General features: G+C 39.3%; 1 protein-coding gene across 5 annotated transcripts in view; it reads left to right on the top strand.

Annotated features, from left to right (window-relative positions):
• The window catches only part of SMAP1 (small ArfGAP 1), a 153,293-nt gene that overhangs the window by 72,383 nt on the left and 68,097 nt on the right, over positions 1-12,813 (top strand). For all 5 annotated transcript variants that reach the window (XM_036871267.1, XM_036871265.1, XM_036871268.1 and 2 more), the window contains one exon: positions 8,131-8,206. In XM_036871267.1, the coding sequence (XP_036727162.1) occupies positions 8,131-8,206 (76 nt within the window). The remainder of the gene's footprint in view (positions 1-8,130; positions 8,207-12,813) is intronic.

Below are 12,813 nucleotides of genomic sequence, written 5' to 3'. Positions count from 1 at the left end.
AGGAGGCTACTCTTCGCTGCAGTGCATGAGCACTCTTCTCATTGCGGTGGCTTCCCTTGTTGCGGAGCACGGGCTCTAGGCGTGCGGGCTTCAGTAGTTGTGGATCGCGGGCTCCAGGGCGCAGGCTCAGTAGCTGTGGCACACGGGCTGAGTTGCTCCGTGGCATGTGGGCTCTTCCCCGACCAGGGCTGGAACCTGTGTCCCCTGCATTGGCAGGCAAATTCTTAACCACTGCGCCACCAGAGAAGTCCCTGGTCCTGTATTCTTTTTTGGGGTTTTATTGAGAATCTTGGGCATGCTGTTTTCCTTCTCCTCTGGAAAGTGAGGGCGTAGGGCAGAATCCTGAGGAAGAGAGCATGGTGGAAGGAGATACCGCAGAGCAAGCAAGCTGTGTTCCAGGTGGTGGTTACCACTGCTTGCTAGTCGTATTAGGTTATTCCTTTTCTGCTCCTCACCCCCAAGCCTGAGTTAACATGTAAAATCCCTCAGATTGAAGAAGCTCCCTTGTCTGGAAGTTTGTGTGTTTGTGTGTGTTTGTTTGTGTGTGTGTGTCGGGGGTTGGTTTGGTTTGAACTGGGTTTTTTGGACTTCTCTTGAACGTTAAGAGGGTAAATTACTTGAGGTTCTTGACATTTGGTGTCCTTTATGTGGTATGTGGTGGATGAATGTGGCTTCCAAGGGATTTAATTCATCCCCGTGATGCCGTGTTGCTTTGACAAAGCCCTGAAGGTATTCAGGGAGGACAGGACCTCAGTGTCCTCTTACACTGCCCTCTTCTGTGTACCATTTGGTACACATTGGTAGGAATTCTGTTTCTTAAGTAATTACCATCCATTTTATGGTGAACCTAATAGAAGTAAAGGATTAGTGAGATGGTGAGTTCTTTTTTCTGGTGTTTTTTGCTATGTCCTTAAATGTTTGGTCCTTATCTAAACATTTCAGGAGAGATGAGCTTTTTGGTGTCTGGTATCAGTAAGTCCTTGACCTTTGACACAGTAAGGGTGTGGCATTGGAAACAACTGCAGTAGCTTTCCTGCTCAGCGAGGGTTCCTTGTGTGCCAAGCCCTGAGTTTGGCCCTTTATGTACATTAGCTTTCTAAATTTTCAGAGCAGCTCAGATAGAGCATAATATTTTTATTCTTGGCAGGTGAGAGGGGAGGGTTCTCAAAGAGCTGTTAAGAAACTTCCCAAAGCCTACAGACTTTCCCTCGTGTGTAAGGACACTTGGATATTATTATACTTAATGATGATAGTCTGAGTAAAATCAGTGTTGTCACATTTGAGTCCTGGTGGATGGCTTTTAAAAATAGATAGGCTTATAGTTTGGGACTCTTTGCAGCTAAGACCATAAGGTCTAGGTGAAAATGTCAATTTTTGAGTACCTGGTGTGATTCAGGTCAGGCTCTTAGATAACGTGTGTCTTTGCTACTGTTAGCTCAAGCATGTCTGTTTGATTTTTCAAACTAAATGTTACTTGTAAAGCGTTTGCAAATTATGGTCATGTTCATATGAGGTGTTGACCTCTTGCTGTTTACAGAAAGATAACCTAAGGTTGTCAGAAACTAAAGAGGGATTTTGTCTAAAGACATTTGAGATAGATGACTACTAATGATAAGAGTATAAGATGACATCTCTTGGACCATGAGACCAGCTTCTATATCTAATGTAATACTATAGTCTTCAAAAATTTTTTTACCCCCAAAAATGGTTCTGAAGAACCTAGGGGCAGGACAGGAATAAAGACGCAGACGTGGAGAATGGACTTGAGGACACGGGGAGGGGGAAGGGTAAGCTGGGACAAAGTGAGAGAGTGGCATGGACATATATATACTACCAAATGTAAAATAGATAACTAGTGGGAAGCAGCCGCATAGCACAGGGAGATCAGCTCTGTGCTTTGTGACCACCTAGAGGGGTGGGATAGGGAGGGTGGGAGGGAGACGAAAGAGGGAGGAGATATGGGGATATATGTGTATGTGTAGTTGATTCACTTCGTTATAAAGCAGAAACCAGCACACCATTGTAAAGCAATTTTACTCCAACAAAGATGTTAAAAATGTTTTTTACCTTAGTTATTACAGCTACGTCACTTTTATCCCTTCTTTTAATTATGAAACACTGATTTGGAGCTATTATTAGGAAGACTAGTAAGAAAACCAGTCCCCTTTTTTCTTTATTTCATCAATCATTCTAAAGCTCAGTGCTCTTTGAGAAGCCTAACATCTCTGCACTTTTACTGATTTAAATGTAGTTGTCTCATCCTTAGAGGCAAGTAAAACTCACATAATATGAGACCTCACTGCATTCTTAACAAGATTTGTTACTTCTTAAAAGCTTTGCAATTTACAAAAGTTAGGCAGAAGCTGCTGTGAAAGTGTAATTTCTCATGTGGCATGTGGTTAATTCTACGCGGCATGTATGAGTGCATGACAAGCGATAAAGCTTTACATTAAAGCTTTTCATTAGGATCTTTCGTCTTAACTGAAAACTTTAATTACCTCAGTTCCATGAGTTCTGGTGTGCACCAGAGCTAATCAGTGGTGCTTCTCCGTGGAGCTTTTGAAAATTTTACTGCTATCAGTGTTGTGTGTCTGGAACTGGAACATTTTGTTCTTGGGAATAGATATTAATTTGTATTTTAAGTAGCATCTTTAAAGAAAGGAAAAATCTTAAAATACAAATAAATACATGTGAAAAGATAAAACACATAGTGATGTGAACATTTTTCTGGACTTCTATAGTGCTTGCTGTCTGTTAGTTTTGAGGATTGGGACAATAAATGGTGCCGTGCTGACTGTTTTGTGACCAAAGGCGTGGGGTGTATTCTGGGGTATTTTGTTGTTTGTTTACTGAATCCCAAATCAGCCACCTAAACTTGCATTGTCGTTGGTATATTCCTTACCTTGATTTGCTGAAAATATTACTGTTGTATTTCTTTTTTGCGGGGAGGAGTTGTATTATTGATCTCTGTCAATAATAAGTCCTTTTGTCTCAAATGGCACCTGGAGGCTGGAAAATGAAGAGAAGTATTCCCTGATCTTCAAATTTATTGGTTCTTTTGTTGCTGCTTCTCATTTGCTCATCTGTTTAAAGTTGATGATAGGCACGCCATCTTAGCCTTGACTCAGCAGTTTTCTGTTTCCTCCTCTGCTGTGGGCCCTGTGTTTAATTTAAAAGAGCTGCCTGTCAGAGCACGGTGATTGATAATAAGAGCTGAGGGTTAAACAGTAGTCACTCTGCCCCCCACTGCTCTTAGGTCTTTCCACACGCTAGCGTGTTTAATCCTGCGAGGTGAGTCGTGGTGTTATCGCCATTTTAAAGGTGAGGAAACTGACACCAAGTTATACAAAAATAAAAGCTAACTTCATTTATTGAATGCTTACTGTTTGTTAGGTACTATGCTGAGGGCTTTATCTATATTATCCCCAAAACTGTCAACAGCTTGGTAAGATATGGAGTATTATTGTCATTTTCACTACTGGTACCAGAAATGAGGGTGTGCATTGGAGACCATCTTCTTTGAGAATTAGTGCTATAGTCAGCATATAATGCAAAATTATTGTCAAATTTCCCTTGAAAATCCCTTACATTGTCTACAGTGGCAGTTTGCAGACACAGAGACCCTCTATAAGTCCAACTGGGCTGTTCTTGGCCCACTAGAGTTGGAATAGAATTCAGGCATCAGTGACTACAGGCCCATGAGCCAACTCCTGTTTTTGTAAATAAAGTTTTATTAGAACATATCCATACCCATCCCTTTATCAGTTTTCTTTGGCTACTTTGGAGCTACAAATGCAGAAGTGAGTAGTTGCAACATAGACCAACTGACCCACAGAACCTAAAATATTTACTATATGGCCCTTTAAGAAAAAGTTTGCTGACCCCTGGAATAAATCATCGTTTCTTTAGGTAAATTAACAGTGAAGAATTGGCTTGCTTTTGGGACCTTTTACAAAAATGCATGAGGACCATGTGATACATTCTTGGCCTAAGAGGCCATGTAGGGCCTGAGAGCATCCAAGGATGTGGCATGTTCCCTGAATCACAGTTCTTCTCAGGTGACTCCACTGAGTTTTAAAAGTTCACTTTGTGGTGTGCTTTGTTTGCTTTTTAAAAAGCAATGTTTTATGTTAATAATGAGGAATATCCTAGTACGTTGTCCTGTCTTGATGCTTTAATTTTTTTATGTCCTTGAAAAACAGATCAACTTTCATCTCATATAAGTTTTTAAAATTACTTACTGCTTAGATAATTTCTGAGAGGGTTTTTTTTTTTTTAAATCATAAACAGTAACCAGACTCAGCTATATTTGAATTATTTATTTAAAATACACTAAGTATAAATTAAGATTTCACGGATATCTGTTATTTCTGAAAATTCACACAACATATCATTTCATCAGATGTTAGTATTGTTTTTCACTCCAAAAGATTGTATACTTAAAATGTTTGCCTGTTTCAAATTCGGTATTTATAAAACCATCATAGTTTTCAATATTTTAGTTTTACAATGGTGGTTAAATTATTTTATATACTTTATTTATTTATTTATTTTTAAAAAGTCATGTTGCTTGCTTTTTTTTTAAAAGTTTTATTTATTTATTTATTTTTGGCTGGGTTGGGTCTTCGTTTCTGTGCGAGGGCTTTCTCTAGTTGTGGCAAGCGGGGGCCACTCTTCATCGCGGTGCGCGGGCCTCTCACCATCACGGCCTCTCTTGTTGCGGAGCACAGGCTCCAGACACGCAGGCTCAGTAATTGTGGCTCATGGGCCTAGTTGCTCCACGGCATGTGGGATCTTCCCAGACCAGGACTCGAACCCGTGTCCCCTGCATTGGCAGGCAGATTGTCCACCACTGTGCCACTAGGGAAGCCCTATATACTTTATTTTTAATCTTAATGATTAGTTTTCTAAAACTAAATTTTTTTTGGTCATAAACAACAATCTTTCTTTTGTCATAAACATTTCATAAGTGAGAGTATTAAAATCTTTCCAAGCTTTAATATGTAGTACACTTGAGGGACTTCCCTGGTGGTCCAGTGGCTAAGACTCCATGCTCCCAATGCAGGGGGCCTGGGTTCGATCTCTGGTCTGGGAACCAGATCCCACATGCATGCCGCAACTAAGAGCCTGCATGCTGCAACTAAGAGCCCGCATGCCACAATGAAGATCCTGCATGCCGCAACTAAGAGCCTGCATGCTGCAACTAAGAGCCCGCATGCCACAATGAAGATCCTGCATGCCGCAGCTGAGACCCAGTGCAGCCAAAATAAATAAATATTAAAAAAATATGTAGTGCACTTTAAACAATATCCAAAATAGACTGTTGTTTCTATCTTTAAGGAGGAAAAATATCAGTGTTGTTCACCTCCCAGATATTTAAACATAAAAATTATACTTTAAGAATTTAGATTTCCAAAATTTTCTTAGTTAAGAAATAACTATATGCATATTATATGTAATATTTATATCTAGAAATAAATATAATTACTGTTTTAAAAATAGTGTACAATTTTTAAAAACAGTAAACATATTTCCTATCATCTAGAGTGGAAATGACATCATTCTAAGTAAATTCTATTTTCTCTTCCCTGTTGTGGTGGTAAATAGTTGTCTCTGCAGTGAAAGTTGCTCAATACACCACATTCACACACCTCATCCAAAGGGCCTGTTTTTTTGATTGTTTCATTTTTTCCTGTTAGAAAAATAGAATAATGTAATATTGAACATGGATTTACAGTCATGTGCGAACTTAACATTTAGCTTATTTACATGTGAAATAGTTGGAATAAAATAACATTCTTGCATTTTATGAAAATCTTGGGGTGTTTTGGTAATTTTTTGGTACTGGCTGCCAAAATGTTCACACATCTAAATAAATAATCAGCCTCTGACAGCGCTGGGGCCTTTCACTTGAAAGGGTCTCCAAGGCTGCCTTGAAAATAAAAGGCACTCTCCACATTTGACCTTATTCTCTAGATTTGAAAGCATTTATTATCATTAGCAGAAATAAATGACTGATTCACAAATGAACTTGTGATGACCAGTAACATTCTGAAAAAAGTGGAAGTCACACATTCTGGTTTCGAATCATCACAACTCTCCCTTCCTTGTACTGTAGAATCCCAGAGAACTTCTTAAACTTTCTGTGCCTGGTTTTAGTTGTAAAATGGCACCTACCTCATAGTTTACGAGGACAAAAGGAGATAAAGTACCTTTCACATACTCAATTTATAAAAATCCATCTTTAAAAACGGCTTTCAATTATTCAGCTTACTTAATAAATTGAACGTTTAGATTTTCTGTCTTACTTGCCCTCCCTGGCCCCCTTGGAGTGCTTTCTTTTAATACCCACTGTATAGTGGCCTGTCAACTCTTTCTGTTACCTATGGCCTCAACTGTCAATTTAAAGAGCTTTTATAATTTCTAATAAGGAGCTTTTGACTGAAAATGTATTGTTTTACTGCTTCAGGTAACTTTTCTTTGAACAGGATGTCTTAACCTGGGTATCCACAGAGGGATTGTATTTCAGTGTAATTCATTTCTTTTGTAATTCTGCGTATTTTATTTTATGCATTTTTTTTAAGGTTGTTTTTTTTTTAGAGTGCATTCTTTTTTAAAAATTAATTTATTTATATTTTGGCTGCGTTGGGTCTTTGTTGCTGTGCATGGGCTTTCTCTAGTTGTGTGCAATGCACGGGCTTCTCATTGCGGTGCTTCTCTTGTTGCAGAGCATGGGCTCTAGGCGCTCTGGCTTCAGTAGTTGTGGCATGTGGGCTCAGTAGTTGTGGCTCGCGGGCTCTAGAGCACAGGCTCAGTAGTTGTGGTGCACGGGCTTAGTTGCTCCGTGGCATGTGGGATCTTCCCGGAGCAGGGCTTGAACCCGTGTCCCCTGCATTGGCAGGTGGATTCTTAACCACTGCGCCACCAGGGAAGTCCCTTTTTTTAAGGCTTTTATTTGTTTTTATTAAGTCAGTGCCCAATTTATACTATTTTATGCATTTAAAAGCACTGTCTCCACAGGCTTTACTTGACTATCAAAGAGGTTCATGGTACTAAAAAATTAAAAAGTTAAGTATCCCTGATGGAAGAAGTCCCATTTTAGTAGAATATGGTAAAGCCATGGTTGTTGGACTGCTAAGAGAAGTCACCTCTGTAAGATAACTCAGGGCTATTGGATCCCACTAGAAATGACTCACCTATCAACGGGTAGGGCTGGTCCCCCCAACTTCAGAAAATTGAATAGTTCTCACTTTGGTTTTAGCTTCTTAACTTCTCCGTTTCTAGAAGCTTTGCAGGAAAAAAATTAGCCACCGTTCTTCTAATATACAGAGAGTCTTCTCTGATACAATCAGAGGCAGCCATGTATGGTGAAAGGGACCTAAGTATTGAAATCACAGTTGTTTAATCTTTCCAAGTTGCTGATTCTTCATCTATGATGTGGAAATTATAATATGCACATTACTGTGTTGAGGAAGGATTAAAGGAAAAAACTATGGACAGGGACTTCCCTGGTGGCACAGTGGTTAAGAATCCGCCTGCCAATGCAGGGGACACGGGTTCGAGCCCTGGTCCGGGAAGATCCTACATGCTGCGGAGCAATTAAGCCCGTGCGCCACAGCTACTGAAGTCCACGCGCCTAGAACCCGTGCTCCACAACGAAGAGAAGCCCCCGCTTGCTGCAACTAGAGAGAGCCCGCACGCAGCAACGAAGACCCAGCACAGCCAAAAAAAAAAACCACTATGGACAGTGCACAGCGCACAGTGTCTGGTTCGCTGTGTTTACTGCATGGGCGTTAGTTTCTTTACTTACACTGAGAATCCAAAACGAACAATAAGTGAATTTAGAGCTGCGTCGGGGTAGAGGGCTGTGGAGCGTGGTGGAATTGAGAAATGTGGTTACTTTTCTTTTTAGAATCAGGTTGAGTGGGGAAAATTTCCTGAAAGAGTTAGACTCTTTGGCAGAAAGAAAAGTAGGTTGCAGAATTTAGTTGCAGAAATAGCGTGTGAGTAAAATACAGACCGGAGAGTAAGAAAAGTGAATTTAAAGTCTAGGCTTTGTGGAGACGAATGAATAAAGGGGAGTATACATGTCACTGAACTCATGCTTTTCCTTAAGTTATCTGTTTTCAGAGCAGTGGAATTTTTCATCAGAGATAAATATGAAAAGAAGAAATACTACGATAAAAATGCTATAGCTATTACAAATGTAAGTAAAATCTTCATCTCTATTGCCAATTGATGCTTGTTGAGTAGATCTGGAACTTTTAACATGTGATACAGCTCTGTTTATTTATTGTAAAAATGTGCTAGTTGCATACTTAAAAAATTTGGATATTGGAAGTTTTTGTCACATAATGTTAATGAACTTTCACAAAGCAGAACCCTTGATTCAGAAAGGATCATATTCTGTGTAAGAGTCTAATAACTGCTTAAATGGCATTTAATTAAGTTAATTTTATGAAATTTGCAAAAAGATGAAGTCACTAATTGAAAAATGGAGGAGAGAAAATTATTTTTACTAGATTCGGGAAATGAACGAAAAAGGAAAATCTGTCTTCTTTTAAGGGCTTTGGTGGATCTGTCCAGATATGTTTATTAAAACATGGCATTTTAATTGGTTATTATCAAGTATTATCAAGTAATAGTTGAGACCTTACTGTAGTGATCAAATATGTTATATCACTGATCCTTTTTAAGTTTTTCTTTTCTGATTAAATTTTCCTATCCCAGTTAAATGCTGTTTAAGGCTAATTATCTTTATTGCTGCAGTCATTTTTTAAGTCTTTGATTCCTAGATTAATAATAAAGCTATAAGCCAGTTAATTGTGTGGCTAAGTCATCTGTCAGGCAATTTAGAGACAATAATTTCCTCTCATTTTGCATATAAGCTGGTTTTCCTTTTCAGTCCATATGGAGAAGCAATATACTAAAAAATTCAACCAAATACTAACAAAGTAAGGATATTGTAGTACATGGTCTCTGACCATTAAAAAAAGTCTTCTAAAACAATGTTTAAAGTATGATTAATGTATATTTTGGAGCAAAGGTACCCTTGATAGAGTTTAGGCTGCATTTACGGTGGGTGTAGGAGAGGAAATCTCTTGAAAGATCAGTAAAAATTGACAATATTGAGAGTGATGCTTATCACATCCATGAAATTAAGTTTACTTACAGCATTGTGGGGGAAAAAGGACAAACTTTAAAGCATAAGTAATATATTTTCATATGAAATTTTAAGAAATCGTTTTACGACACAGGGTGTGTAAACCAGGGGTGGGAATTTTGGTGGCCATCTTAGAATTCTCCTGCCACGGGGATGCAGAATGAGTCTGCCCTCCCTGGTATTCCTTATGAATGAGTGATAGGGGACATTTGAAAAACTGAGTACAGAAATTGTCCTGTCTGTCCGCCCCTCACTCCCCGTAAGTAGGGTGCATCACAGCTGGCAACACTGATCAGGTGAGTTCTCAGGAGATCTAGCAGGTGTCGAGCAGATGAGGTTGAGCCCTGCCGTATTGTTTGCCCTTTTCCAGCAGCAGCTTTTCTCTGTTCCCCTCTCCCCCCTCGCTCTTCCTCTTCTCCCCTCTCCCCCGCCTCTTCCTCCCCCCCACCCCCTCCCTTCCCCCACCACATACTTCCATCCTCACGTGATTCATTTGCTATTATAATCATCAAAAAGAAAATCTGTTGCACCAGCAAAGTGTATAGGTAACCCTAACTGTTCAATCCTTACCCCCGACTGGCTCAGTTTTGTCTTGGAAAAACAGCTGATAGTTGTTGGGAGTTGGTAGCTTTAAAATGAGCGCTCACTTGTTCTTGTTTCTGTTTATCTTACGTATTTCTTGCCTCCTTTGCCACTTCTCATCCCTCACAGGTAACCTCTTGAACTCAGTTTGAGTACATGCTTGAGTTTGCGTCACACAAAGGTTTTAATTCTCCAGTCTGAATTTCACGTGAAATTACTATTCCAATCAGTTGCCATATAATTGAGTATTATATAAAAGTTTAAAAACAGGAAAACTTTGACTTTTGTTTTATATGTGTGTATGTATATATGTATATACACACATATATGTATAAAAGCTAGTATTTAGTACAACAAAAGTAAAATTAAATCCATTATTTCAACTTAGAAATTGTGGAAACCATGTTTCTGTACTGTATTATAATAAAAGAGCTAGCACTAGTAATTTCATTAAGCTCTGTTTACAGTTAACTGGTGATTATATAATTCATTAAGATAAATGACAATAATTTTAAGACAGTGTGAATTGCAATAAATTTTAAGATGTCCTTCCTGATGGGGATGAGAAACTTAGACGATGAATGATCAGGTGGTGATTTAAGATTACCCTGAAATAGCAGTTTCAAGTTGGGCTTTTGTTGTTGTTGTCACTTCTTTTTGTTACAATTTTAGTTTCCTCTTCTGTGGAATAGGGATGATCATGGTATCTACTTTTGATAGTATTCTGATGGGATTTAAATAAAGTAGGGCCTGCTGCATTTCTGTTGAGTGCCTGGCACATGAGTGCTTAATAAATAGAAGCTACTGGGAGGAGCACCTCGGCGGGGCGGGAGGAGGGGGCAGGAGCAAAGGAGTCCAAGCGCAGGGGTGGGGTGAGGTTTAGAAATGGGGACACTCAGACCCAACCGTGAGGCTGTATCTCATTGGCACAATTGACTTGAGTTCTGTTGGATTAATACTGCCACAGTTTAGTCAGCCCTTTTTAAATTATGGGCTGCCAGGTGACTGATGTGGCAATTAAAGGACTTCTATTTGAAATTTCTCCAGAATTCTGCATTTCTTAGTGACTTATCCAATGATTTTAAAGTTAGCATATTAAAATTCAGACTTCTTCTGCATATTTGGTGGCTATGGTGACTTAGTTAAGCTTGTCAAAAAGTCTTCTAACTCTCCTACTGATGAGTTTAATTGATGGTTTCTTTTGTATGACTTTAGTTCAGTAAATGTATTTTCAGCTTTTGTATCTAACACATACCATGGAAGGTAATTTACTTTGGAAACTATATTTTTTAAATGATTTCTCAACTCCTGAAAGAGTTAAGCTTCACAGTATATTGAAAGGTCATGAGACAGCCCATTTGAGAACTGCTGTGATAAAATCTTCACTTGGAAAATATATTCAAGAATTTCCAAAATGGGTTTGAAGTGATGTATTGCTTGCAATTAATCCATAAGGTATTTTTCAGCATTTTAGAGCACCAGATTTTTATTATAACATTATTCTGTCAAAAAGGGTGAGAGAGTAAAAAGAAAAAATCATCAAGAAAATAATGTGATTTTTTTCTTGAAAAGATAGATGAGCATTTTGCCTTACTACCTTCAAATAATCATACTGGTATTTTTAGAATACTTGATACTTTTTCACCTTATCCTGGAACGTGGTAGTTGGAAACCTATTTTACCAGGTCAGTTTTCCTTTTGCAGTAGGTCCGTTTGTACACTTGGATTGCTCTGGGAGTTTCTTCGGTGGTGGCCTAGAGAAGAACCTCTGGTCTTAAGAATAATTGAAGGGAGGACGTTAGCTCCTATTCCCGAAGGAGATCTTTACTGGGTTCCCACTGCGTGTTCTCTCATGGCTGGGGGTGGGGGAGAGAAGGGTGGGGAATAGAGGGACAGTCAAACATGACGACTGCCTTTGCCAGCGCCACCAATTCCCCGCGCCATTTTCAAGGTCAAAGTCTTGTCCCCTCTCTCTGCAAAAGTACTGGAATCCAGTGAAATGGAATTATCATCTAGTTACAAAATAAAATCTGAATTTGACAATGAGTGTATTGGGTTGGCCAAAAAGTGCCTTCAGTTTTTAAGTAAAAATAAAAGACACATTTCTCATTTTCACCAAGAACTTTATTGAACAACGTATTCACCCTTTTGTTCCACTACCTTCTGCCATTTTTCAGGCAACTTCATAATTCCATCTTCCCAAAACTTTTTATCTTTTTGAGCAAAGAACTATTCCAGGTGCCTTTCACAGTCTTCCAAGGGAACTGATTTTTTCCATTAAGAGAATTTTGTAAAGACCAAAATAAATGGAAATCCGAAGGTCACAATGTCTGGTGAATAAAGCGGATGAGTCAGAACTTCCCAGCCAAGCTGTAACAGTTTTTGCCTGGTCATCAAAGAAACATGTGGTCCTGTGTTATCCTGGTGGAAGATTATGTGTTTTCTGTTGACTAATTCTGGACACTTTTCATCGAGTGCTGTTTTCAGTTGGTCTCATTGGGAGCCGTTGGAATTAACCTTTTGGTTTTCTGGAAGGAGCTCATAATAGAGGACTCCCTTCCAGTCCCACCATATACGCAACATCACCTTCTCTGGATGAAGACCAGCCTTTGGTGTGATTGGTGGTGGTTCATTTCCCTTGCCCCACGATCTCTCCCGTTCCACATTGTCGTGCAGTGTCCACTTTTCATCGCCTGTCACAATTTGCTTTAAAAACGGAACATTTTCATTACGTTTCAGTAGGGAATGGCATGCAGACATATGGTCAAGAAGGTTTTCTTCCGTTAACTTACGTGGAACCCAAGCATCAAAGCGATGAACATAACCAAGCTGGTTCGGATGATTTTCAGCGCTTGATTTGGATACTTTGAGTACGTCAGCTGTCTCCCGCGTGGTGTAACGTTGGTTGTTCTCAATTAATGTCTCGATTTGATCGCTGTCAACTTCAACTGGTCTACCCGACCGTGGAGCATCGTCCAGCCAGAAATCTCCAGCACGAAAACTTCGCAAACCACTTTTTTGACGTGTTCAGTCAGTCACAGCACCTTCTCCATACACTGCAGAAATCT

This window comes from Balaenoptera musculus, chromosome 12, assembly GCF_009873245.2.
Source record: "Balaenoptera musculus isolate JJ_BM4_2016_0621 chromosome 12, mBalMus1.pri.v3, whole genome shotgun sequence".
NCBI classification, from domain to species: Eukaryota; Metazoa; Chordata; class Mammalia; order Artiodactyla; family Balaenopteridae; genus Balaenoptera; species Balaenoptera musculus.
Note: the sequence above shows the minus strand (reverse complement) of the source record. Positions and strands in the feature narration are given on the sequence as shown.